This window comes from Leptonotus elevatus, chromosome 10 (assembly GCF_054856555.1).
Source record: "Leptonotus elevatus isolate MCC_2025b chromosome 10, RoL_Lele_1.0, whole genome shotgun sequence".
Lineage (NCBI taxonomy): Eukaryota > Metazoa > Chordata > Actinopteri > Syngnathiformes > Syngnathidae > Leptonotus > Leptonotus elevatus.
In genome coordinates this window covers 15,096,728-15,122,591 of record NC_141248.1, presented here as the reverse complement: position 1 = coordinate 15,122,591, position 25,864 = coordinate 15,096,728, and the positions used below count along the sequence as shown (strand labels likewise).

General features: G+C 40.3%; 3 protein-coding genes across 19 annotated transcripts in view; 2 read left to right on the top strand and 1 right to left on the bottom strand.

Moving 5' to 3' along the window:
* The window catches only part of cacna1da (calcium channel, voltage-dependent, L type, alpha 1D subunit, a), an 82,491-nt gene extending 78,094 nt beyond the window's left edge, over window positions 1-4,397 (top strand). For all 12 annotated transcript variants that reach the window (XM_086086225.1, XM_086086219.1, XM_086086223.1 and 9 more), the window contains one exon: window positions 1,550-4,397. In XM_086086225.1, coding sequence (XP_085942351.1) covers window positions 1,550-1,855 — 306 coding nt within the window. In that variant the 3' untranslated portion in view covers window positions 1,856-4,397. The remainder of the gene's footprint in view (window positions 1-1,549) is intronic.
* LOC147167286 (parapinopsin-like) lies at window positions 3,328-7,202 on the bottom strand. The gene is made up of 4 exons (XM_086086231.1): window positions 6,795-7,202; window positions 6,400-6,728; window positions 4,791-5,024; window positions 3,328-4,664 (listed from the first exon to the last, which is right to left on the bottom strand). The coding sequence occupies exons 1-4, from the start codon at window positions 7,123-7,125 to the stop codon at window positions 4,545-4,547; spliced, it is 1,014 nt and encodes a 337-aa protein (XP_085942357.1). The 5' UTR covers window positions 7,126-7,202; the 3' UTR covers window positions 3,328-4,544.
* The window catches only part of cacna2d3 (calcium channel, voltage dependent, alpha2/delta subunit 3), a 33,368-nt gene continuing 12,316 nt past the window's right edge, over window positions 4,813-25,864 (top strand). The window contains exons 1-13 of one of the 6 annotated variants that reach the window (XR_015096229.1): window positions 4,813-5,029; window positions 10,170-10,416; window positions 11,488-11,569; window positions 13,229-13,459; window positions 15,433-15,549; window positions 18,229-18,288; window positions 21,175-21,337; window positions 21,734-21,865; window positions 23,236-23,296; window positions 23,387-23,537; window positions 23,615-23,689; window positions 23,768-23,857; window positions 25,172-25,285. Coding sequence is in view for 5 of the 6 variants with exons in the window: in XM_086086227.1 (XP_085942353.1) it covers window positions 10,301-10,416; window positions 11,488-11,569; window positions 13,229-13,459; window positions 15,433-15,549; window positions 18,229-18,288; window positions 21,175-21,337; window positions 21,734-21,865; window positions 23,236-23,296; window positions 23,387-23,537; window positions 23,615-23,689; window positions 23,768-23,857; window positions 25,172-25,285 (1,392 nt within the window). In the remaining variant the exon portion in view is untranslated. The other 5 variants (XM_086086227.1, XM_086086226.1, XM_086086228.1 and 2 more) reach the window with 5 other exon arrangements.

The following is a 25,864-nucleotide window of genomic DNA, read 5'->3' as shown; positions in this document are numbered from 1 at the left end:
GACGGCTATAGACGTCTATTTCTTTTAGTTAAACCTTTTTTTCAACTCTTGTTAACAAGAATGTGAAAACCTAAAAAAAATTATTGTACATTTAGAACAGATATAAAAGTTGTGATTAATCGTGAGTTAACTAGTGAAGTAATGTGATTAATTACAATTTTAATCACCTGACCCCCCCAATTTTCTATAATCTTTTCTTCTTTTTTTTATCGCGTCAGGTGAATAAAAATGTCTTACTGTAATTAATCACATTACTTAAATAATTAACTCATGATTAATCAAAAAGTGTATTTCTGTTCTAAATGTACAATAAAAAAATTCTAGGTTTTCATACTCTTGTTAACAAAAGTGGAAAACTTAATAGAAATAGTTCAAATGAATTTTTTACGTCTATAGCCGTCAATGGCAGTGAATGAGTTAATTAAAAGAACGAACAATTAAATGTCAGCGTAATCCCAGGTTTTTTGTCCTTTGTTTTTTGTTTTTTTGCCATACTGGAATAAAGTGTAATTGCACATCAACTACAGTAGGTGGCACTGGTGCACTCATTGTCAGAGCATATGCAAGGACTATTAGCTCCGCTACACTGTAAAAAAATAATAATTATAAAATAGGCCGTTACCGTAAGAGTCTGAAAATTCAGAAAGTTCTTTGCATGCACAAATGTACGTTTAATCAAATGTGAAGCAACAAAGTTAAAATTGTCCATAACTTATAAATTGTTCCAACGTAACAGTATGAGTTCTGGCCACGCAGGTGACTGCTCCACCGGCAATTAGTGGCGGTATGTTCTTCACCACCTTTGTTCATATTAAGGTTCCTCAATAGCCTTTTTTTAACTTGTAGGATGATAGAGTATTTATAAAAGAATTGATTTTCTGATTTACTTACTTAAGTATTGATTTTTGTCATTTTTTACATTTTTATGTTTTTGGGATAAAACTGAATGCAGACATCCTAAAAATGTAAAAATTATTTTTTAATGGAAAAAAATGGACATAAGTGGGAAAAATGGGGGAAAAATGGACATGAACAATGAAAGTGGTTTTTCACATTATTTTTGCTCTACCAGCCATCTTTTTGCCTTCCTTCCTTTTTAATTGTCTTTTTATTTTATGTTTTAAATGTTTATGTTTTGGGGATGAAACTGAATGCAGGCATCCCAAAAACATAGAAATATTTATTTTTAAATGCGGGGGGGGGGGGGGGGGTGCATAAGTGTTTTTTACATAGCAGCGACGATATTAAGATCCGACTTCTACTCCTAAGCTAAATTAAAAACCTGTATTAATCTGTGAAAATGTAATATGCACTTAAAAGTTACCATAATGGCTGAAAGATTTTTTTATTATTTTTTTTACAGTTTACCGAGGTGTACCTGTGGTGGGGGCAGGCTTAACAAAAATAATTGAGAAGCACTGATTAAAGGCCAAGCCCTACTGACAGATATCCAAAATAGGCCACATGGGAGGAACTTGAACTCCATATGTTCTTTGTATGACAGTTTGCAAAACAAACTAATCTTATCCTGACTTTGTCTTTCATACAGGTTTTGATATCAGAGGGCCTGGGGAGGTACGCCATGGACCCCAAGTTTGTCGCCGCCACCAAGCACGAGATAGCCGACGCCTGCGAGATGACGATAGATGAGATGGAGAGCGCGGCCAGCCACCTGCTGAACGGCGGCATGGCGCCGGTCATCAACGGCGTCAACGTCTTCCCTCTTTTGACCGCGGGGGGCTTTGAACTGCAGGACCCGCCGGCCAGCTACAGCGACGACGAACCCGAGGCGGAACCCAGGGCTCCCTATGAAGAGGACCTGGCCGACGAGATGATTTGCATCACGACTTTATAGCAGAAAAAAAGCACCCTTGACGGACTATCAGTGAAAATACAACTCGTTGTATTCAAAGGCTCTGACCAAAAGAAGTGCCTTCACACTGAAGACAAAGGCAAAACCTAAGTCCCGTGCTTTTTGAAAGGAAACTTCTCTCCCTGCCAGCAAAGGACGTCACAGCACGCGGGCCCTGCGGAACACCAAGGGGATATCCTGACCTTCCTGTCAAAGGGCTTGACCTAGGGGTCCAGGGCAGAGACCATCCAGGATAAGTGGCGAGGACGTGCCATGCTCTTACCAGCTGGCGTGTTCGGGTGATGACAATCAGATGTACGATGTCATTACCTCAGTCACTTTCTTAAAGGTTTGGCATATCATGCAAGTTTTCAATGCAAGCATAGAAAGGCATATCTCCATCTTCTCCCCCCCCGCCCCCCCTGGCCCTTCCTTCCTTTAGTCTGATTTGATGACGGTAGTCGTGCTGCAGCCGAGTCACACAAACAGAATATGCAGGAATTAGCGCGTTCCTTTTGAAGCATTTGCCATAAATGCACTCGTTAGGCAGGTTGTTTCAAGTTGTAGACTAGCCTGGGTAATATTTGCTAGTTGAGATGCTGTAAATTGTGTTATATAATATGGGACAGTTTGTAAAGAGATATTCTATATTTTGTAATTATGTATGATTTCAACGATCAGCAATATGGACCATTCTGATGAAAATCAGACACTCATTTATTAGGTACCATTTGCTGCATTTTGATTTGCCTTTTATGTTTTGTGCTAATACAAAGCCTTTATATTATGTTTTTTTTGCCTCTGGTCGCGTTTTGAAGACGTTATGCTTTTGTGACCAACATTATCTGCACAACAGTTCTGATTTCTTAGCACAAGTGAGGTACTCGTTGTATGATATAAAAGTGAAACGTTTGAAATGGCGAACCCCCGCGCGGCCCCCGTGCTGGCACAACTATACAGATGCAATGAACGCATTTGCTTGCGTCTTCATTCGTAATGAAATCGATGCTGCTTTATTCTTTGTTCTTCGAAACCTTATTAGGGTCACTCCCGATTTAAAATGCCTTTTTGCTGCTGATGGAAGACAAAAAAGATGGATGGTGGAGCAAAAAGAACGGAGGTCTAAATGATTATCTGTCAAAGCTGGTGCTGGGGTTTTCGTCATGATTGATGGCTCCTTGAAGACTTTGTGAAATCTCATCTTGAGTGTGTGAGGGCTGCGTCCACTCTGGTGGCAGGAGAAGTCAAGTTGATGGGAAGTGATCTGTTGGGAGGGCTAAGCAATACTAAAAGACCCCCTCCCCTCCTCCACCAAATCATTGCCCACCCACCCACCCTGCCTACCTGGCGTCGAGCATACCTCGTTTGGCAAAGGTGACAACATATCATCGTCTCAATGTATCTTTGTGAGGAGTTTTAAACAGGGTTAACTACGGATCTGCTTGTATGTAATAAATGTGACAAGAGGCTAAAACTGGATGGCCAATGAACACAAGATAACTTTATTTACAAGATGCCGTGCTAACGAAAACAGGCTTTACCGTGAAGAGTTTTAAGAGAACGTTTCGGGTTCACGTGATCCCGTTGTACATGTTTGGTCCGTCGGCGTGTGCGTGCTGTACGCTAATTTAACCGTCATGACAATGTAGATTTTCCATTTTTGTGTGCACATTGAAAGGGCTCTTTGAAATGTTTGTGCGTTTAAAAAAAAAAAAAAGGAAAAAAAAGAAAGAGATAAATGTGTTCTAGTCATTTTGCAGATGACAAAAGAATGCACATAACTGGCACAGTGTACTATTCGTAGCAATTGATGAACTGGAAATATGCATTATTTTGTAAACACTTTTAAGCGTTGATTTAATCTAAAGATGAAAAGAACTTACTTTTACCTCAAGTCAGGGATTCCTGAAAAAAAAAGAGTAAATAGTAACTTGGTTGAGTCTTAAATATTAGCACATAGCTGTTTGTCTTTGCACAAGTAAGTGTATTGTGTTTCTGTTTCTCCTTTTTCTAAACTGAATTCTGTATTAAGGTGAGACAATTTTGTACTTTTTTTGTGACCGTGTGTATGGTTTAGTGGAATCTATATTTGTCATTCACACCTCATCTTACAATGCTGGGAATGAAAGAGAATCAAAAGAGTCTTTTCATGGTGCGTCGTTGCTCTGCTGGGAAAACAAGAAAATGGATCAAATTCCAGTTTACAGAGAAACGTGCCGTTTCTATCACTTTTCTTCATATGGTTATAAATATAATTAATTTTATTAATGTTCTTAACGCTGTATTCAAATAGAAGAAGATGTAAAATGTGTAAAAAAAAAATATCAGAAAGACCCATGGTAATGTTCTCTACTTGAAAGTCTTGATATTTGCTCTTAAATGTTTCTTTTTGGTTAGCATCAATCTCTTAGTAGCAAAATGCTTTAATATATAACATGCTGGGTTTTGTAACGATTTTTTTTCCTTTTGATTTGGCCTTGTCTTTATTTAAATTCTGTTATTTATTTTATATTGGGCATCATTGAATAAACTTATGCTGAATGACGGTTCTTTTTTTCTTGTTATATTACATATGGCCCCAAAAAAAAAAAAGCTTGACTCCACCATAAGCCGACGACTTCACACGTTTGACACAATTCTAGATGTAGCCTATTGATGTCAGTCAAGTGCTTGCTGTCGGCATTTGGAGGTTTCAGGCTGGTGACACTTTGTTGGTTGCCATCTCCACCATGGTGGCCGCCTCTGACGCCTCCTCCTCTTCCAGCCATTGCTCCTTGCCACACAACAGGAAAGGCACTGCGTACTTCCGGAACTAAAACCAACAAAAAAAGGTGTCATAAGAGTCAGTTTTACATTAATGATGACGGTGTTTATATTGATCTCTTTATTTATATGAAGTTTTTTGTTTTGTCATTTAATGACCACTAGATGGCAGCACCTGTTTGTTGCAGTAGATGTAGATGATGGGATTGTACACGGTGCTGCTCTTGGCCAAGTAAACGGGAACTGTTGCTACCAGCGGGTCCATCTCCACATGTGGATTGTAGACCACCAGCAAGGACAGGCCAGCGTAAGGCATCCAGCTTATCAAGAAGGTCAGGACCATGACGACGACCATGGAGGCCACGCTCAGCTCCGCTTTAGCCACTGCACCGCCTTCTAACTTTGAGCCCTAAAGTAAGTCAGGAGGGAAAGAGTGTAGAGAAATTAAATGTATATTTTTTGGTGATTCATACTTGATTTGAAACAAAAATCAATCAATCAATAAATCAATTGTTTTTAGGTTTTTAACTAGCAGAAAAAAAGTTGCTCTATTGACAATTCTGAGTCAAAATGGCGGTCGGTGAAATGACCCTCCGTCTATTCAAATGCATTGGACTTTGGATCGTTGTCATTTGAATTGTGAGGATTATTTTGATTTCAAAACTGCTATAACAATCTGCCTAGTTTGTATGCTAGTCACAGGCAAAATCAATACAATACGCCCTTTGTTTTCACTGTGTAAAGTAAGCATTTGCGTTGCGGAAATATCAGCAATGCCCGGATGCTCGCAATTGTCAATAGGTACCACAAGATGGCAGCAAAGTACGATTTTTGTCAAAATGAAAGGCCTCAACTCACTTCAATATAGTTTCTTGACACCAAGGTAACGCCAAATTAATACAGTACTTTTGTCACTTTGGCTTAATTGAGCACAAATATTGCAAAAGGGTGTTGCTGATGATTTACTTATTTTTTTAATCCGCGATTAGGTACATCTGGTGGGTACTATCCTTCCTCACAGGGTTTCCTTTTCACCCTGATTAATTAGTACATAAGTCTTTTTTTTCTTTTATTTTTAAGATTTGATAAGAATAGATGATCTGTGTTGACCAGAACATTCACACACCTAAAAGATTACATTTTAACATCACCTAAGGTCAGGGCCATGGGCGTTTCTAGCCCATTTTTTGAGGTGCCCAAGCACTCCTATATTGAATCCCCCCCCCCCCACTCACCCCTCTAACCCCTAAAATTCAAGAGATTATTTGTTGTTGTTTTTACATATGCCCCTTTTTAATCATGCTAGAGAGAATTGCATTAACATACAATACTTTGTTGAAGCATAATATTTTAACAAAAGAAATTACAGCAGCACCCGCTGCCTCATAATTGGTTTGTTCCACCTGATCCCTCCCACCTCTCGCTGACCTTGTTTGCACAGATGAATATGCTGTCGTCCATGATATACAGATCTACAGTCATGATGTAAATACCTGGCCTAATCCTGGTTCATGTGGAACATTTATTACCTTCTACCACTCATTATCATCCCATTATCACAGTCCTCGTTGATGCGGAATTTAACTGTAGCTCACCGTTTATGCTATTAGGTAGGAAGCATTTGAAGTGATCAGAGACAACACCATCCTGTTTTTGAATTGGAATAGGAGATGCAAGCTGTTATGTCCTGTGACGTGTTAATATTAAAGTCAAAGTGACTTTAGCAAAATGATTGAATGCCAAGGATTAAAAATAGATACACACCCAGTTGTGTAAAAGCCCACCTGATGTAACGTCCACATTAATTTAGTGTAGGACATCAAGATGATGGCGAAAGGAAGCGCAAAGCACACGGCAAAATAAACCAAGATGTAGGACACGTGGCGAGGATCTCGACTGTGCCAGTCCGGCGCGCAGGACGTCCCGACGCCCTCCAGCTCGTACCTGCCCCAGCCCAGAAGTGGCGGGACGTTCCACGTTAGGGACCACAGCCAGGACAATGCGATGCCCCCACATGCGTGCTTCTTTCGGAAGGTCATGTGCCCCAAAGGCTTGCATATAACAAACATCCTCTCCACGGCGATCAGGGCGACCGTGCACAGTGACGTGATGCCTGGAGAAGTACAACGTGGTCACTTTGAGTGTTTGAAAAGCCACTCGTGTTACTGTGTTCACTCACCAAACAAGGACACGGCAAAGCCCTCCATCACGCAGCCTGTTCTTCCCAGGGAGAAGTACCCTTGGGCGTTGTTGACTACAGACAGAACCCCCCCGGTCATGGCTGTGCCCAGGTCTGCCACAGCCATGTTCACCAGAGCGTAGTTGAGAGGTTGCCTCAGCTGCTTGTGCATCAGGGACACAATAATCACTGTAGCGTTGAGAACGATGGCCGGCCCGGTGAAAAGGGCCATCAGCATAGAGAGCGCCGCAAAGCCTGCGCGTGACAGCGGGGGCTCCCCCTGCGGGCCCAAGTAGATGGAGGAATTTGGGGTGAAATACGAATGGCGCATGGTTGCGGAGTTTTCGGCGCTCGGGTCCTCTTGTCGCTTGATGTTCAATATCTGAGAGCTGGAGAGAAAGTGCTAAGATGACATGCCTCGAGTCAGAGTAAATCCTCAGGAACGGGATTTAACAACGATTAATCCTGGCCCCAAATGATCATCCCTGAACCCTCACCTTTTGCTTGATTAAGCACTCACATCGGATAAGCCGTCACGGGAAGTAACACTAAGCAGGTGTGGAGAGACGACAGCACTTCAAACGAAGTCTTTTGTCACATCATGTTGATTGATTGACATACTTTGCTAATAGCGCTTTAACTATCTGGATGCAAATACTGTCTGTTAAAAAAAACTTTTATAATTTTGTGATTAAAATACAGTGCAGGGATATAGAACCGGGCCAGCGCAAATAGTGAAAATCCGTATTTAATCAATGCCCATTAAAGCTTTCCTCCATAACAATTTGGCCAAAAATATCTTTACATTAGCCTTTGTTTTTGACCATTTATGACATTTTAAATTTGTAGATTAACACCTTAGCTTTTCACAATGGGTGCTCCTGTCCTGCAAGCCTTTGGCCAATAGTTTTCAGACTGGATTCAGGTTTGAATTTGCCCCCTCTGTCTACGAACGTGACGTCATGTGTGCGTTGTGTACGTGAAGAAGGGAAAATGCAGTTTCAATCTCCGGCCACAGGTGGCAGTAGGGATTTGAAATTCAATTGTTTGCGTTTAGTAGGCTTAAATATGCATTGAAAATTTTTTTTTAACACGCCCAAAAAATTGGGGGGGGGGGGGGAATAAAATAAATGAACGGGGTTCACACCTTCCACCCCCCCTCCCAAAAATTAGAAAAATCAGCTCCATTTCATTTATAGAGCACATTATCAACAACTGAAAGAAAGTGCTGAAAATAATAACAAATCGAACATAAAACAATAAAATTTAACATAATTTAGAAAAAATACATTAATAAATATAAAACAATTAAAAAATCAAAAATAGGTAAGACATTAAAACAAGTGCAAAGTCTCCCACCGTGTTAAGAGCTGAAAAATATGAATGCGTGTTGAGATGTAAAAATCTGTCAAACAACGACTCTACCCTTGAAAATATCTCAAAATATCACTGTATTTATCAATTTAATCAGCAATCACAGGCCAAAGTGATCATCACAATGTATGGCATTCCACAGGGATGACTTGTAGAACCCTTGTTGTTTGATACACAAACTGACCTTTTTGAAACAAACACACTGAGTTGATTCATAACTTTGTAACTTAACGTTGTATGCCGATGACAAGGCTTTCCATTCTATTCTGGAGGTGGTCGACTGTGAATGAATCCCCCTCCCTCGCCTCCTCTTGATTGTGAAAGGGTGAGGTTAAGCCCTCAGGATTTAGCACCACCACGAAGTGCCCCATGTTTAACCTTCTAAGAGGTTTATGTCCAATCAAGTCAAGATGGTGATTACAACTGTTTGGGTTGAGAGTTCATGTAACAGTGATGGCACCTTTGATTCTCATTGACCACAGTCGTCCTAGCATAGTGTTCACACATATATCTATGTTTTTATCACTTAACTCGTAAATTTAATGAGATGTAGCATTCAAAGCAATTTAACCAAGCCAATTTCTTCGGTTTCATTTCTTCTCACAAATCGCCCTGTTATGCCAATTTTTCCAATTTTTCTACGAGCTGCTAAAATGTAATGTAAGACTGACATAGGACTTGCTCAAGGACACTTGGGCAGGTCTGAGTTAAGGACTTCCTTCAGTTTCATGACACACAACTGCTTTATTGGACATTTAATTAAAGCACGGGAGCAGTCAGCATTGTGAGGTCACAACGATCCGAGCGCCTTATCGCCACATTGCAGACAGTTCGGGGCTCCTCACAACTTTGATGTACGACGCAATTACTAAACTAATAAAAGCTTCAGGTTGAAACACGGCTGCTTGTGCTGGTGATGCCGGTGGCGGTTGGGGTCACTGGTCATGTGCCCAAAAAAAAATGGGCATTATTCATGCTTGGGAATATGCACAAGTTTGCGTCTATGACTTATATGGCTCATTCTTGACGTCCTGTTACAGTGTTTTTAGAATTCACACTTGTAGCGCATTTGTATATCCATTCACACTCACATTTACGCCTTTGGTTGGTTACCAACAACCGCATGAGTATAGCTAGCGGTTTTCCCCCTGTACACGCGACTGTACATTCTTTTAGTACTTTTGGTACATGACTTTTGTTTCCTCTGCTTTGCTTGTGAATGTTATTAACCGTTCTGTTAAATGCTTCAGATGTTGCTTGTGTGAAACACATTGAGTTGCCTTGTATGTGAAAATGTGCGACACATTTCCATTTAAGAAATTTTACTCTGGCAGATTTATAGAAAATAAGTGTTGCGTATTGGTATTTATTTATCTATTTCCTGTTATGAGAAATCATTGACATGACCAGCGTCTTCACATGAATGATTTCCATTAATAATAAAAACATATAATGTATAATATAACATTATTGGGGTAATTTGGGCAAATGTATTATTAGTTCAGAAGCTAGTAACCCTTTGTATTAGAAGTAGCTCCGAACTTCAAAATGTTTGGTGGCCATTGCTCTATAGTGATAAAAGAATCACAGCCATGTTGTCTTGTATTTAAATTCAAAGATTTGCATTTAATCTTACGAACTGTTTGTTTCTAAACATGTTTTCGATAAAAAAAAAATATTTAACCTAAATACATTTTAATTGAATCATTGTTTAAGAGCATTATTATTATTATTATTATTATATATTAGTTTTTTTCAGGTGGTAATATTTCGAAAATTAAAATAATATATCAAACATGCAAAACATTTTATTTAGTGAAAAAGTACACAGTTTGTTTCCTCTCTCTCTCTCTCTCTCTCTCTCTCTCTCTCTCTCTCTCTCTCTCTCTCTCTCTCTCTCTCTCTCTCTCTCTCTCTCTCTTTCTCTCTCTCTCTTTCTCTCTCTCTCTCTCCGTCCCTCGCTCCCTCTCCCCTCCCTCCATGATGGGGAATGGCGTGGAGGAGGAGGTTTGCTGTCATATAGAAGGATAACACGGCAGCCCAAGAAGAAAACAGAAGAAGGAGACGGCTGTCTCAACGGGGTACAGGAGCAGACCCCCTCGCCGGTTCCGGGATCACTTTTGGGGCCGAACATGATGCTTGTCCAGCGCACGTGCAGCATCGTCAGCCTGCCGCTGTGCATCGTGGCGGGCTTGAGCGTGCTACTACTGGAGGCGGCGGCATCCCAGCAGGGTATCCCTCTGTCAGTGTGAGTGACAAGTCATTTTGGCGGGAGATGTGGACTTCGGGAAAAAATTAATAAATAAATAATAATAATGTATTGTGGAGGGATTTTCTGAGCGTGCGTTTGGTCACGTGACGTTTAGTAGAATATTAAACAGGCCGCGTTTGTTGGTTCATGGAATAAATAGAGGGAATTGTTTAATAAAGAGTTTCTCTGAATGACGAAAAATATTAACGTGCTAAAATAAATTAAAGAATGCATGCATGAAATGAGGGGGGGGGGTATCTCACTATGTGGAAAAAAATGGTTATGCTATAGGCCTGTCGAGGCTTTTTTTCACGAAACATTTAGAATCATTATTGTCTTCTTTCCTCGCTGGTCATTTAGACATCCACCCTGAAAAAAAATAAAACCTTTCTTTTTCGTTTTCAAATCAGAAAGCAATTGTATCAGTTTTCAGTATCAGTCAGTAATGTCGTTTTGACGAATATTTCTCCAACAATGAGGTTTAAAAAAAAAAGTATTGATCTAAGCAAATCATTTTAGATGAGGATCTTCTTCTTCTTCTTTTTTAAAACTGTTTAACTGGTGTCATAGCAAAAACGTGATGGTGTGAGTTCAAGAAAAACAAACTTCCATTTTCTTGCAGACTTAAAATAAACTATCAAATATAAATGATAATGGTTTAATAATAATAATAAGTATATTCTTTAGTTAAATGATAGCCAGCATTTTTATTTTGTTGTTTTACAAAAAAATGGAGTGATAGGCCTTTTGTATTTCTTTTATTTACGATTTACATGATTGTGTTATCTATGTCTTCTTTTTAACCCAACTGGCAGCAGTTTATTAAAAGTGAAAGTAGTGTTCCCAATTCGGATCATCATTACAATTAGCTGTATAGGCCTGTGTCAAGCTGGTTGAAGGTCGGAGCATGTGCTATAAAATGAGCATTTTCGTGTAAGGGATCATTTGCAAGTGAAATGTAGGGATGGACATGAAATGTCAGTTACAAATGTAATTATTGTTTTTCACAATATTTTGCAGGATGTTTTTGTATGTTATTTTGATTATATTTCGCCTTATTTTCGCCAGTGTAAAACTGTGGGCATCAGCTTTTGGTGGAGAGATTAAATCCATTTCTGCAAAATATTCTGGATCCCAGCTGCTGCAAAAGGTATTTAATGACATTTCAAAATGCTTCTCTACTTTGTCTGTTGATCATGCAGCGGCACAGTTGAACACTGTCATGCTGATTTCCATCTCTGATGCTTCCTGATATTTTCAGTGTGTGCGCGTGTTCGTGTGTGTGTGTTCCGTGCTCTTGATACGGCCCATTAACCACGGCCCTGATTCCACATCCCTCCTGTCCTCATCCCGCCCATGAACTCCCTGGAGTCAAGAGGCTCAACCTCTTGGATATGAATGTGACACGGAGGCAAATTGGACAAGTGTGGGATTGAGGCTGATGATGTCGAAGGTGGAGAGTTGAACTTCATTAGAGGAATTGAACAGCCATTTAACAAAGGCCCATGATGCGGTAGATGTAATAACGACTTTTGACCACTTGTGAGCACTAAGTAACTTGTGATGAATGAGAGTCTAGATTTGAACCTGACAGACTTGACTGTCAGAGGTGGAAGATGTTTGAGAGGCTGGTGTAAATGTTGAAAGAATGATAAAAACTACAATAATTACAAGGTTAGCTGGCTACCCTTAAAAACATTTGTTAGGCAAGGCAGGATTCAAGAGGTCTTCATTGAGTTGATTATTCTTCCTGTACTAACTTAATGTTTTTGACTGTATTTAAAACATGCACTGCATTTTAAAAGTACTAAATTATCGGTTGCACAAGATTAAAACGTGGTAATCTGACACTGTTCCCCCTCCTCTCCTTGGAAATTGCAATGTTAATTAATTAATTAATCAATTTATTTATTTATTTGAGATTTTAAATCCAATTATGAAATTCAATCATCAGTTTTAAAAGAATGTCTATCCAGAACAGGCTGTTCAGAAGACGAACACGCATTGATACTGCAAGTCCCGAAATGCACTGCTGCAGCCGCTTTCCCCGCCCCCTTTTTCAGAGCGAATGGTGACGTATTTCGTTTGAATCATGATTAAGAGTTAATTTCATGGCATAAAATATTTAACTAAATGCTAGTTTAAAACACTTTTCTCTGATTTTTTTTTCCGTCAAAAATACTTTTTCTCAGGCATGCTTGTTGTCTTGGCTAATGTTAGTGTTAGTGTTCTGAGCTAGCATATCGCTAGTTGCTAGCCAACGAGCTAACTTAATAAAGTCCGTTTTTAAATATATAATGTGGAGAGGTTTAATGCGAAAGTAAATTCCCTAACTCTGCAATTGTTGGCCAGGTGTGTGCTGTAGAATGTAGGTTATCTAAAGTGACTACAACAGTTTTATGAAAATTAAAAGTTATTTATATTATAAATTAGTGTACATTAATTTGGTATGGGAGATACCAATTTAATTCCTGTTACGCCAACTTGTTTTATCTCTGCTATGTTGTTTTGCCAACACTCGTCTTAAATTAAATGAAGACATTAAAAACACATTTTCCAAAAGATAAGAAATATTACAATTTTATTGTAATAGTGGCTGACTGGGTTTCATTCTGCTACATAATTTTGAAATGTGTCTGATGTTTTATTCTGTTTCCATATGAGAGGAACAGAATACGTCAACATTCAAAATATATTTACTAGTATAATTGTTTCTGGTTTCTGTTGCATCATGATGTCCTTTTGATTACTTTTTGGTCTGTTCAGACAAGCCTTAATTGTTATTCTGTTTTCTAACTTGTTCTTTTAGGAACTGTGGGCCATCACAGCGCCACGTCCAGGGAGCAACTCCAGCTCAGAGGCCACTTCTTCCTCGGCCAAAGGCAGTGGCAGGATTAATTCTCGAATCTCCGCTGCATGTCCCGGAATGTGGGACGAAGGCGGAACAACCAGAGTGAATCCACGTAGATATGGCGAGAGCATACAGACAGCGTTTAGAAAGCGACTCCAGGCTCAAAACCAAGGACTACCTTGCCCTGAGGTGAGAAGGCATTTAAGGGGACAGATATGCATTTTAAGGAATATCTGATTAACATATAGTGATATACCCTGCAGAGTTTCCCTTCTTTTGTGTGGATGTAAGCACTTTGTCTGCGCCCCTGCTCATGGAGGCGTGTCTGGAGCTAGTCAGCACAAAGCAGCAAGCTGTGAGGAAAGTGAAAGGGTCGTTAGGCGCTGGCCATTAGATGCTTCTGTGGTGAAGTTCACTCTTTCACTAATATTTCAGAAAAGAGGAGAACACAGCGCCTCCGGGGCTCACTTCTGCACTTGCCATTGTTTTGATCAATAATCATGAACAGTGCTGATTGTTGATGGATGGCGCTTAATCTCATCTTGATGAGGCATGGCTGTGTGCGTGGTGGTGAGGGAGGGGGGGGGGGGGGGCGTACACGGGTGCTGAGGCGAGGAGGACAGGCGTGAAATGAACTGTTCTGCTCCACTGCGAGCCCGCACTCCTCCTTTCAGTAGGTAATTTGTCGCCTCATGTACTAGTGTGTGTGTTTTTGTGTGCGCGTAATCCGCAGTGTGTTTGAATGAGCCACAAGCATCTGCGGCTGTGTTTATCTTTTGATAGCATTATCGGAGGTGTGTGTTTGGTGTGTGTATGCGCCTGTCAGGTGAGGGATTATGTAATGTTATATTCCTCTAAGCTGTGGAGAGTGTCCTGTATCAGGGGAGGTCCAGTGCATCGGGCAGAATCAGCATTATTTGGGCTGTAGTTCATTACCCAGAATCGTCCAGGCTTGACACGTTATTATCTTTCTCCTCTGCCCTGACTCATTTCAATTACACTCTTACCATGCGTAGCCTTTTGGACGCAGCCCCGCCCCTCCCCGGCCACCCACCTTGGCCGTCTCCATCCAATCAGACAGAAGGAAGCGGCGTGTGAAGCCAATGACTGCAAACAGATAAAGACCATCAATCATTTTGTGGATCTTATCGGCCGTTCATCTGAGATTGGCTTCCTGCATCTTGTCAGACAGCATGTGGAGGCCTTTAATCCTTGCTTAAGAATTTACCAGGATGCAGCTGTGACACAGAAGAGCAATGATATGCGGCAGATATGCGGATATATATAAATAGTTCAGATTATGTTTTTGTTGTTGTTGTTTTTGACCGGCCTAATTGGTCATCTATTTAACTAGTTTAAACATGTGGCGCCAAGTGGCCCTTAAGCAGTCCTTCAGAATAGGGGGGGTGGGCATGGTGCGATGCAGGGGGAGCGTTCGACCCCAATGAACATTAGCCTTGAAATCCAAACCCACTCGCGGATTTGCCGGAGAGTGAGCCTGGTCAACCGTCCTATCAGTCGCATTTCTGAGGCGGGGCAACAGACAGTGGGATGAACCAATTAGCAAAGAGCGGAGTGACGTCAGAGAAGCGACTCGTTGAAGTCTCTTATTTTTTTCTGCGTAGACGGAGTAAAAATCCAACATCCAGCCGAAGAGAGACAGTAGTGAATGACTTATGTCGTTGTTGCGGGAAAAACTTGAAGAGTGAAAAGTGACGTTGCTAACGAAGACGACGTCACACAAATAGATAAATTTGATTGGCCGGCCTGTTTTCGGCCAGAGCCAAATCGCTGTCTATGGACGCCTGTCCAGACCCACTTTTTCTTACAATAAAGTTGGTGTGGCTTGCCAGGCTAAGTGTTGTTGTTGTGCCCCCCCCCCCCCCCCAAAAAAAGAATCAAGTGTAATTGCACATCTTCTATAGTAGGTGGCAGTGGTGCTCTACTGCATGAGGAGTATTAGCTCCTCTGCAGAGGTGTACCTAAAAAACAACTTTATAGACAACTGATACTATTTATAGACACGGCAGAAAGTTGCAGGGGTGGGGGGTTGTATTTTTTTCTTCCTTGAAGGGGAGGGGGCTTTAGAAAAAATAATTGAGAAGCACTGCTACAAAAGAGAGCTTAAACAATTGCTTCTCCTGCTGCTTGTTTGTTTCCAGAAGTACAAACCACCTGAAAAATCAGTCAGAGTGGAAGAAATCGATGGTGTGAAGTTGGTGAAAAACCTGGCGCTGAAAATGGAGGAAATGTTCCGCAAAAAGGCAGAAGCCACCAGGGTAAGTCAATTTTCCAGGAAAGCACAACATTCTTTAAATGGTGAAGCCATGCCTCACTGAGTCACTACATGACTCAAACACTCTCTGCAAATAGACCAGCCCTTTTGTCCCTCGGGAAAAAAATAACAGGTGGTATCACAAGGGGAGCGTCTTTAAATCCCTTCCCTGTCGTAATTTTCGGTATTTCAAAAACAGCACTTTTGTTGCTTTTATTTCCTTCCCAGTGATTCCCAACCTGGGTGCCAATCAGGGATGCCTCAGGAAATTATCGTGTTTTATTTCATTTGTCTAAAATTATTATTTGATCATTAAAAATATATCTCTACTCATCTGTCTATGCTAACATTTTTGTCACAGGCAGGACAATGAGATGCTCTTCGGTCAGTTGGTAGAAAATATGATAAACGCGTATCCACCTGTTGCTCTTCATACAACAGAATGATAGCTTAAAGTTAACCCCAAAATTTTCTTTATAATATTATGTTGTACGTGAAACATCCGAGAGCTAGGTTGGCGTTGTGTGGGAAATCACTTTATGTAGCGTAGTACAAACAAAAGGTCTACAAAGTACAAACTCAGACTAAGTTAATGTAAAGCTTGTACCTCGTAAAACTGCCTCAATCAAACTGCTTACTGCATTGGAGAGCTAAATCTTCCTATCGTAGCACAGAAATAACAGTTCTCAGCTTGTTTCACTTCACTCTTACACAAGCATGAAGGCCTCTGAAATACTGTAAACATCTGCTCCTGTCTACAGTTGTGTAAATAAACTCCTTTGGACATTGTTTTGCGGAAATGCAGTGCTATCCCTTATTTCACTACAATGATGAATGATTTGAAAATTGAAAAAGCAGATTGATGTTCCGTGTTCACGTTATCAGAGGCCTGAGCTGCAGCAGCCTGTCTACGACCTCTGCACAGGCGCTTCCTAGAGGCTGCCGCGACATGATAACGTTTATCTCGGGGTCCGCAATTCAAAGGAGGAATTCCTCCTTTGAATTACAATCTGAGCAGGTGGCTTCATTTTGTGAACATGAAACCCTGGGATGTTTCAACATACGGGGGGTTATTTCGGAAAACTGAAATGAATCCAAGCAACATTTTGGCAATTAGGAAACATGGATTTTGTAAACTAAAGAGAGATGTAATAAGAATAATTTGGTTGCCTTTACACCAACCACTGACATGTAGAATTTCCCCATGAGGTCAATTGAATGCGTGCAGCAAAGCCTCACTTGTGTTAATGTAGCAGTTATTTTGACACATGTGATGGATGTTAATTACCCGCTCGGCGCATTTTCCTGAAAACACACAGCCAAGCACATTTGTGGTGGGAAGTTATTATAGAGGTGACTGCTGCTCGGTGCGCTGCGTGAAATCCTGCACCCAACTCTCCTCCATCAATCACTGCGCAGAGCTTCTCCACTGCTGTGGGCCACTTCTCGCACTAAGGGATAAACTGTTTGGGAAATTGGTACCCATATATTAGCGGACACCAGGATGGCAAAGTAAAGTGCAACTCTGGGGAAACCCTCCGGCCCCCCAGAAGAAAGCAATTTAACAATACGATTGTATTGTGCTTCTGGAATATTTATGGGCATCTTAGAGATTGGTATTCGCTACAGGTAAAATTAACAATCTGTAAATTGATGAACTTTTTTTTTTTTAAATATGATTTTTATAACGGGTTCAAGTGAATATTGAACTTGTCGGCTTAAAGAGGAAGTCAAGCATTCTGATTGAATATTGTGTTGGTGGAATATGAATTAATCAGCAAAATCCACACATTTTTTATCCATTTCAGAGAGCGGCCATTCTGCCACTTGCCGTCGACTGAAAATGACATCACAGTGCCTAAAGGCTCAGGTAACGACTTAGGCGATGTGATGTCATTTTCAGTCCACAGCTAGTGGCAAAGTGGCCGCCCCCTGAGATTCATGAAAACGAGTGGATTTTGCTGCTAAACTCTAATTCCACAAATGCAATATTAATCAGAAGACTGTGTTTAGACTAGTGGGGCTGCATAGAACATGATATTGTAAAGAATAGGGAGTACCTCGGGTCTTATTTCAAAGTATTGGTACTGGCGACAATTAGGAGAATAGGAAATTGCCATTAATTTTATGCAATTTTGAGGAAAAATGCTATATTTGGATAAATAGCTCTTTCTTTAAAATGATCTGTTATCTGTATTTTTGGGATGGAAATTTTATGTAACAAAAGTACTAGTAGTATCAATACTTGGTATCGGTATCGATGATTACTCAAGAATGAGTACTTGTTGTATCGAACATCATAAAAGTGGTATCGAACATCCCTACTGAAGACAAAAGCATGCAGAGGGCTCCCATTACTTGCAACAAATACATTGATAATTGGCAGTTTTAATAATTTTTTCCAAATTTACTTTTATGCCAGTCGAAATATGTTTTTACATGAAACCGGCTGTGGAAAAATATCAACAACATCATCAACTAATCAAGTTTGACTCAAGTTTTTTATCCTATTATAGTCGACAACAAATTATCAATTGACAAAATGTCCGCTGCCGGTTGCAGCCAAGTAGTGCACATGTGGGCTGGGCAAAATTCAATTCAATGAATGAATTTGAATTTAAATTCACACTTTCTGAATTATTTTAGTTTCTAGTTTTCACACAAGTTGCACGTTTGTGTGCAGAGGTTGGTGGAGGCAGCAGAAGAGGCGCATCATCAACACAAAGACAACCCAGACCTGCAGGTGAGACTTTTTCCATAAGACAATAGAACCAAAGAATCATTAGCATTGAGTGACGAAGAATAATCATGTGGCCGTGAGGTGGATTAGAGAAGGTGACAAGGTAATAGGCGCTATAAGTCGTTAATTGAGTTGGATTTGTCCTTGGATGTCACCATGGATACATAATGCATGCTCGGTGAAGGCTGCATCACCATCAAGTCACAACTCATCACTTACCGAGTCAAGGAAGAGAAAGTTTCATGCCTTTAGAAGATGGAAAACTGGCGGGGATAAAGCAGTAAGTGGGCGGAATCAGTTAAATGTGCACTTTTCATTTTTTTTCTTTATTTGAGTCCATAGGGTTTATACAGCTGATTGTGTCCGGGACATTATAGTGGCTCCCATTGCGGAATTTCAAGCTGCATTGAGCTTCCTTAGTCTCTGCAGAGGGAATGCAGTATTTTTGTCGTTTATTAGACCCCCTGCCTCTCCCTCTCTCTTTCCCTCTCTCCCCCTCCCCATCTCTTTCTCTCTGTCCAGAGGACAAAGATAAATGCAACTCTTTTTCGGGGAGCGCTGTTTCACGTACATGCCTCCAGATTGGAAAGCCACTCGAGCAACAAAACATTGAAATAACCGCAGTACTTTAAAGTTAATAGAAGCGTTTACAACATTTGAATACGCTTCAGTTGCCTTGTTCATTCCTGCTTCTCTGCTTTTCTCGCAGCCAGAACAAGACAAGCAGCTTTCACATTCACGAACTCCCTCATTGAATTAAATATCGCCACGGTGGAAGTGCGTTTTATAAAGACTGGAGTTGTAAGGAGCATTTTTCAATCGACAATGAATTATCCACTTAACCATGTTAAACTCAACCGTTAAATTTGGTACATCATCTACAGTAGATGAACTATTGTAAGGGACACAACTTATAAAGGTGCAAAGCATGTGAATGATTGTCTTCTTCATTTTATAGGACATAAAAAAATAATAACTATACAATATCAATGTGTATTAATGATGTGATGTCATGACATTGCTCCACGTGGCATCATTTAGACACCCTCGCCTCCTCTGACACTGCACATTTTTCACGGGCCATTTCACTGACCGCGGTGCAATACGGGGGCCTTCTTATCTCAGCTGCTGCGAGTCAGGACGCGCCAGATTTTCGCATTGACCCCGAGAGGATTCACCAGTTCAAGGGAACGCTGATGGCTCTTATCATTTGTTTTCAGCGCTGCATCAGCAGGTTTATTAGCATCATTTTTATATTGTACCTCACCAAAAAACCTTGGGATTCATACAGGCTCATATAATGATACATAATAATGCATATTAAACAACATGGGTCACCAACATGGTGTAAGCATGATAACAAAAGAAAGTACACATAAAAAATTATTCAAATGAGGAAAGTCCCACTGCCTCAATTCAAACTTTGCTGTTTAGTGTTTACCATGACTGAGAATCTACACAGACATTAAAAAATATATATATATTTTTAGCAAGCATGTGGTATTTGGTATTGATATTGTGACAGTAAGATAAAAATGACTAAGACAATTATGCTAATTTGGCTAACTACGCTATATTGATATTGATCTGTTACTACCTTGTTAAATCATAGTTGGTAATTATGACTCATTAATTTGATTAGTGAATATATTTTAGTATTTATCATAATGAGGGGCTGCAACTATCAGTTATTTTAATAATTCATTAATGTGTCTATGATTTTGTCGATTAATCAATGAACCGGACAAAAAACAAGCGTTTTAATTTCCATCCCTTTAATTTAAAAACATTTCAAATTTACATTAATTAAAATTCGCCTAATTTATAATCGATTCGTTTTTTTTGTTTTTTATTTATTTATTTATTTATTTATTTATTTTACACATTTTAAAAGTATGTTAACATACATAACACACAACTCACTTCAAATATGGATATTGTTCTAATTCTTTTTTTTTTTAAATCCAAATGTTGTAAAATGAGATCAGATCCTCTTTCTGTTGTATTGTATGTAATATAAATCATTTACCATCATGCAAGTAATACACTACTATAAAATATAATGAGGAATTACTATACTGTATGTGTGTTTGCATGCTAATGATCTACTGTATGTGAATGTCTCTGTGGAGAGAAGACTTAAACCTTATGTGTCGCCACCAGACTATGCAGCATGGCCTAACACGCTGTGCTGGAGAGCATCCCTCTGCAGTGAGGCCTACAGCTGACTGCAGTGATGTAAAAGTCAGCGTAGCATAGCTGCAGTGTCCCATGGCCTGCTATACAGTAATAACCCTCACGCTTAACGGGCCTCTATACAGCAGCTCTGCTGAGGATGCAGTATTCCTCTGCAGAAAGCTCCCTCCCTCCCTCCTCTCCTCTCCTCTCCGCCGCTCGTCAGAGAGCCGCTCAGGCGTGGTATGAGCTGTCACGGGCTGCTTGATGGCCATGCCCACATCGCCTCCCTCCCCGAGTGCAAAGCCTTAGACTCCATCACCCATCTTTTCCTCCCTTTCCTACCCGCTCAGTGCAGGAGGCCACAAAAAGGCCACTCAGGCAGGAAGAGGTAGTCCTTCTTCTGAAGTAGCAGCCACTAAAGGACAGGATTGACTAACTGTTTCCCTTTAGGGAAGCAAGACCTTTTACTGGTTGTCATATTTCTATGACAGTGCCATGTTAGGACGAGAATTAGATTTTGTAGCCACTACAAAATAATTCCCTTCCTCCACAAGTCCCCGTGCTGAGTTATTTGTGTCAATTTTGTAAAACCTTGAAATGTGTCAGAATACTTTAGATAAAATTGTAAAGGTGAACATGATATGATGAAGTGCAATGTCAACGGCTGGGCTGCCGTAGTTTTGAGTATTTTTTCCCCCCCAAACTCTTCAGTACGAGTACTTCAACGCTGTGCTGATCAACGAAGTGGACAACGAGGGCAACAACGTGGAGCTGGGAGCGGAGTTCGTCCTGGAGCCGAATGACCACTTCAACAATCTGTCCGTCAACCTCAGCCTCAGCGTAGTGCAGGTGCCCACCAACATGTATAACAAAGGTGAGCCAAAAGCAAGCTGGGGGTGTTTTACCTTGAGCCGATGAAATAAAGCGGAGGAAATAAGTGGTTAATGTGAAAAATGGCTGAGGCTATCTCAGGCTGACGACAGAGGGATCAATATCAAGTCGGGGGCATAAAGAGAAGCGTAACTCCTGAGCTGCTTTTGTTTGGAATGTAATGGACTCCTCATAAGTCTTGTGTTCGCTTCACAAAGGGAGGCTGCTGCCAGCTTGTCCACAGGAGGAGGGGAGGCCATGATTTAGTCAAAGGCATTGTGTGTCCTCCAGGGGGGTGTCAATAAAGGACAAAGGTCAAGCGCGCACTTGGTTCTGTGAGCAGGATGATTAGTTTCGTTACCATTTCATTTACATGACTCTTTTGCGCACTTCTCCTCAGATTCGGATATAGTGAACGGGGTCTACTGGTCCGAAGCCCTGAACAAAGTCTTTGTTGACAATTTTGAAAGAGATCCCACTCTCATCTGGCAGTACTTCGGTAGCGCAAAGGGTTTCTTCAGGCAGTACCCTGGTGAGTGGGTGTATGTTTCTGTGTGTTTGGTGTGGGAGGGTCTCAAGGGAGCCATCAAGCTTCAGTGCAAGAGAAGCATCAGAATAAATGACATCAAATGGCTAAAAGGGTAATTTGGCTAATGTTGTAATTTTACAGACCATCAGAGAGGCTGCGCGCATACTGAGTGTAATTAATTATCATTTGCCATTCAGGGTCTGCAGGCGCACCGAGAGGCGGTGGGGATGCCAGATCCAAAGTTATCAGGCCTCAATGATGTGAAACGTGTAGTTGGTTTGCAGCAGTAGTATCAGAACAATACAGACAAAGGAATAATGTAATACAGACAGTGCCCTTGAATGTTTGATTGAAGAACATACAGTATTTGTAGTTTCAATATGTAATACTTAAAAGGAACACACTTTTTTTTAAACCAAGAATGGAACAATCAAAATGAAGAAGTTAAATAAGCCAATTCAAACATTATATTTAAAAGAATAACTAAGTCTAGCTTGTTAAAAAATATGAACAAGGTTAATTAAGTTCGATTATTATGTCATTGTCATTTTTTGTTGTTGCGAATGTCAGCAACTGATATGTAAATTGGGAACAAAAGTTATGTAACTGTTCGTATTTTTAGTTTTTTGTTGTTGTTGTTGTTTATGTTGTTTTTAAAATACATTTTGTAATTGAAGTCTGAGGAGAAATGGGGCAGAGAAAATAAGACTTGAATAAGACAAAATAAATATTTTTTTTCTTTTACGAGTGAATGAAAATAAAAAAATAAAAATAATTAGGGATGGGTGACACCCAGCCTTATTTTAAGGTATCGTTCCTCACAAAGGCGGCAGATATTTTACAATCGGGAATTAGAAAGTTGAAGAGTAGAAAATTGCTATTCATTCCTTGTATTGTTTAGGAAAAATGCTATAATGGGATAAGTAGGTCTTTATTTAAAATTATCTGTCATTGTTTTTTTTGTTTTTTTGTTTTTTTATGGACATTTTATGTATCAAGAAGAGAACTGATACCAGATATCGTATCAGGCAGATACTCGGCTGTATCAGTACTCACTATGGCGGGCTGATACCTCTTGTGGTCGTTTTTAGGATCAGGAACTAGAAATTAGAAGAATAGAAAATTGCCATTCATTTCAATTTTACAGAGAAAAAAATCCATATTGGGATTTATAGATATTTATTAAAATTGTCTGTCATTGTTTTTGTTTTTTTGAGGGAGGGGGGATTATCAATATTACTAGTGGTATCAGTACTTTTTATCGGCGTAGGTGACTACTCAAGAGTTGAGCACTTGTACTGGTATCAGGCTGGGGAAAAAAATAGTATCGAACATCCCTAGTATCATCAAAACGATTGATCTTTTTTCTGTAGGGGTGAAGTGGCATCCAGATGAAAACGGGGTTATTGGCTTTGACTGCAGGAACCGGAAGTGGTACGTTTTCACATTGTTTTATCATCAATCCCAACCATTTGCTAACTGTCAGAATTTTTTTATTTTTTTATCATTACTGCCACATAACAGGTACATCCAGGCGGCAACTTCACCCAAAGATGTTGTAATCCTCGTGGATGTCAGTGGAAGCATGAAAGGATTGAGACTGACCATCGCCAGACAAACGGTCTCCTCCATTTTAGACACACTCGGAGATGATGACTTCTTTAACATTATTGCAGTAAGTGACGCCGCATACGAGACTGTATATTTTTGTTTGTGTTTACGTGACTAACGAATGTGTTTGTGTGTTTGCAGTACAACCAGAACATTCATTATGTGGAGCCGTGTTTGAATTGCACTCTAGTGCGGGCAGACAGAACCAATAAAGATGTGAGTTCCGGTCAAAGTCATGATTATATAATAGTTGAAAGATGTTTTCAACCGTTTGCGCTATTGTTTTTCTGCCAGCATTTTCGCGAGCATCTGGACAAGCTGTTTGCCAAAGGGATTGGACTTCTGGGCCAGGCATTGACTGAAGCGTTCACAATCCTCAGCGATGTGAGTTCTTACATCAACGAGCATCAAATTGTTAATTGCACACTAGCGTATGAGTGCTTCAGACAAAGTTTGCTAGCGCTGTCCCCAAGCACACACACACACACATCTGTTGTGAAAGGTGATTAATGGCTGTAATTAATGGTAACGATTCATATCGAGCCTGATTGGAAGACAAAGCAGATAAGGGCAGGAGCCACGCCACATGCTTTTTATCTCGCCACTTTCAGGCGAGTGCCGGCGAGGCTGAGGCAGTGCGGTCTTTACCGCCACAATTGTCAGATTAATTAGAGTTGTGCAATGAATATGATAATTAGGTGGGCAGCGCACAAATGCTGCACTGCTCAATGTTGACGCTCTAGTAGAGACATCAGACTCCAGGTGAATGAGAGTGTATAATGAACATTGCACAATAAGTAAAGGAATTGGTCTTTGGTAATTGGAAATTAGGCATCAGTATTTTTAGAATTGACTATTCTCAAATCAATAACGAAGACATAGATTGCCAAACACAAATTTAATATGACCTCACTTCTCCACAACAGTTATCAATTGAGGAAAAAAGTACTAATATAATTATGCTAATTCTGATCAGCAGTTTAACAATCCCTATATTCTTATATTTGTAGTTTGCAGTGGTGTAGATCTGCACTGCAGCAGAGAGAGATGTTAAATTACCATTGTAAAATGTATTGCTGTTGGCAACGTGAACAAATTGACCTCTCGCAAGTAGATTAAAGGATTGATGAACAGCAATTCCGTAACTGTCATGTTATTGATTACATCAATAACTGATCACACTGTTAGGAGCGTTTATATTTACGCATTCTTACCGTCCTTTTGTAACAATACAACAACACTGCATGTGCTCAATTGATGAAAAAAAAAGAAGATAAACCAGCACTAAAAAACTACTTCAATTCACTCACGTTTTCTAGTATGTAAAATGTTTCCGCAGTCTTTCCTGACAAGAAGGTCATGCACTAGTGTTGTTTATTCCTTTTTTTTAGCACAATGCAATGATTGCATTTGGCATAACGTATGAATGCATAGCAGTGTAATTTCTGGGCCGTTCAGCTTGTGTGGCCTCTCCGCAGTTACAGGTCAATAAGCTACTTAATTACTGCAGTGCATCTTTCACAGAATTCCGAATTAAGAGCCGCCGCAGGTCTATTAACTAGCACGTTAGTTGTATTTTATTGACTGATGGCTCCACAGCTGCCACCTGAACAACATTTACAGTGCGGTGTGGGCTGGCTCTGTTTGTTTGATGTGTAACTAACAACACTGATTTGATTTGTGTCTGTTTGACTGCAGTTCAATCAGACTGGCCACGGGAGCGTGTGCAATCAGGCCATAATGCTCGTGACAGACGGGGCAACTGAAATGTATGATGATGTTTTTGAGAAGTACAATTGGCCAGAAAGAAAGGTAAAACCCGTCGCACTTCTGCTGCACTTCTTTTTTTTTTTTTATTATTATTATTTATTTTTTTTTACACATTTGTTCGTGCTCAGCCCATTTTTTCCGACAAATATGAGTGTGCATTTTAATACTCCATGCCAACTGGAGATCAACTTTTGACGTCTGGGGAATTGGTTTTCACGCCAATTTCGTTCATAGCTCTCAAGTGAAATCCAAATCAATATGATGTTTTTCAACATGCTGGTGCATTAGAGAGCAGTGTTATTCCCCTGAGGAGTAAAATATGGGAAATTAACTGCTTTCAAGGGCAGTGCAGCTCATTCTCCAAGGCTCTGGTTGCCGCCCCCCAATATTATTTCTACCCAAATTCCACATTGGATTTAATGAAATGAAATTGTTTGCTCTGCGATTCACGGAGCAATAAAAACAGCAGCTCGGGGGCCTTTCTTCATTCCTGTCAAGCATATGTGTGTTGGTAGTGTTTGGCAGCAGGCAGAGTATCCCCCCCCCCCCCCTTCACACAGCCTCAGGACTTTCATTCGGTGACCATTCGGTTTTCTATAAGCTTTATGCTTAGCAAAGCAT

What these genes read in the sequence shown, in the direction of transcription:
- LOC147167286 (XM_086086231.1), bottom strand. Translation starts at nt 7,125, where the DNA reads ATGCGCCATTCGTATTTCACCCCAAATTCCTCCATCTACTTGGGCCCG. An exon ending in CTTTGCCGTGTCCTTGTTTG is followed by an intron (nt 6,729 to 6,794) that starts GTGAGTGAACAC and finishes GTACTTCTCCAG; the next exon opens with GCATCACGTCACTGTGCACG. An exon ending in TAATGTGGACGTTACATCAG is followed by an intron (nt 5,025 to 6,399) that starts GTGGGCTTTTAC and finishes GACTTACTTTAG; the next exon opens with GGCTCAAAGTTAGAAGGCGG.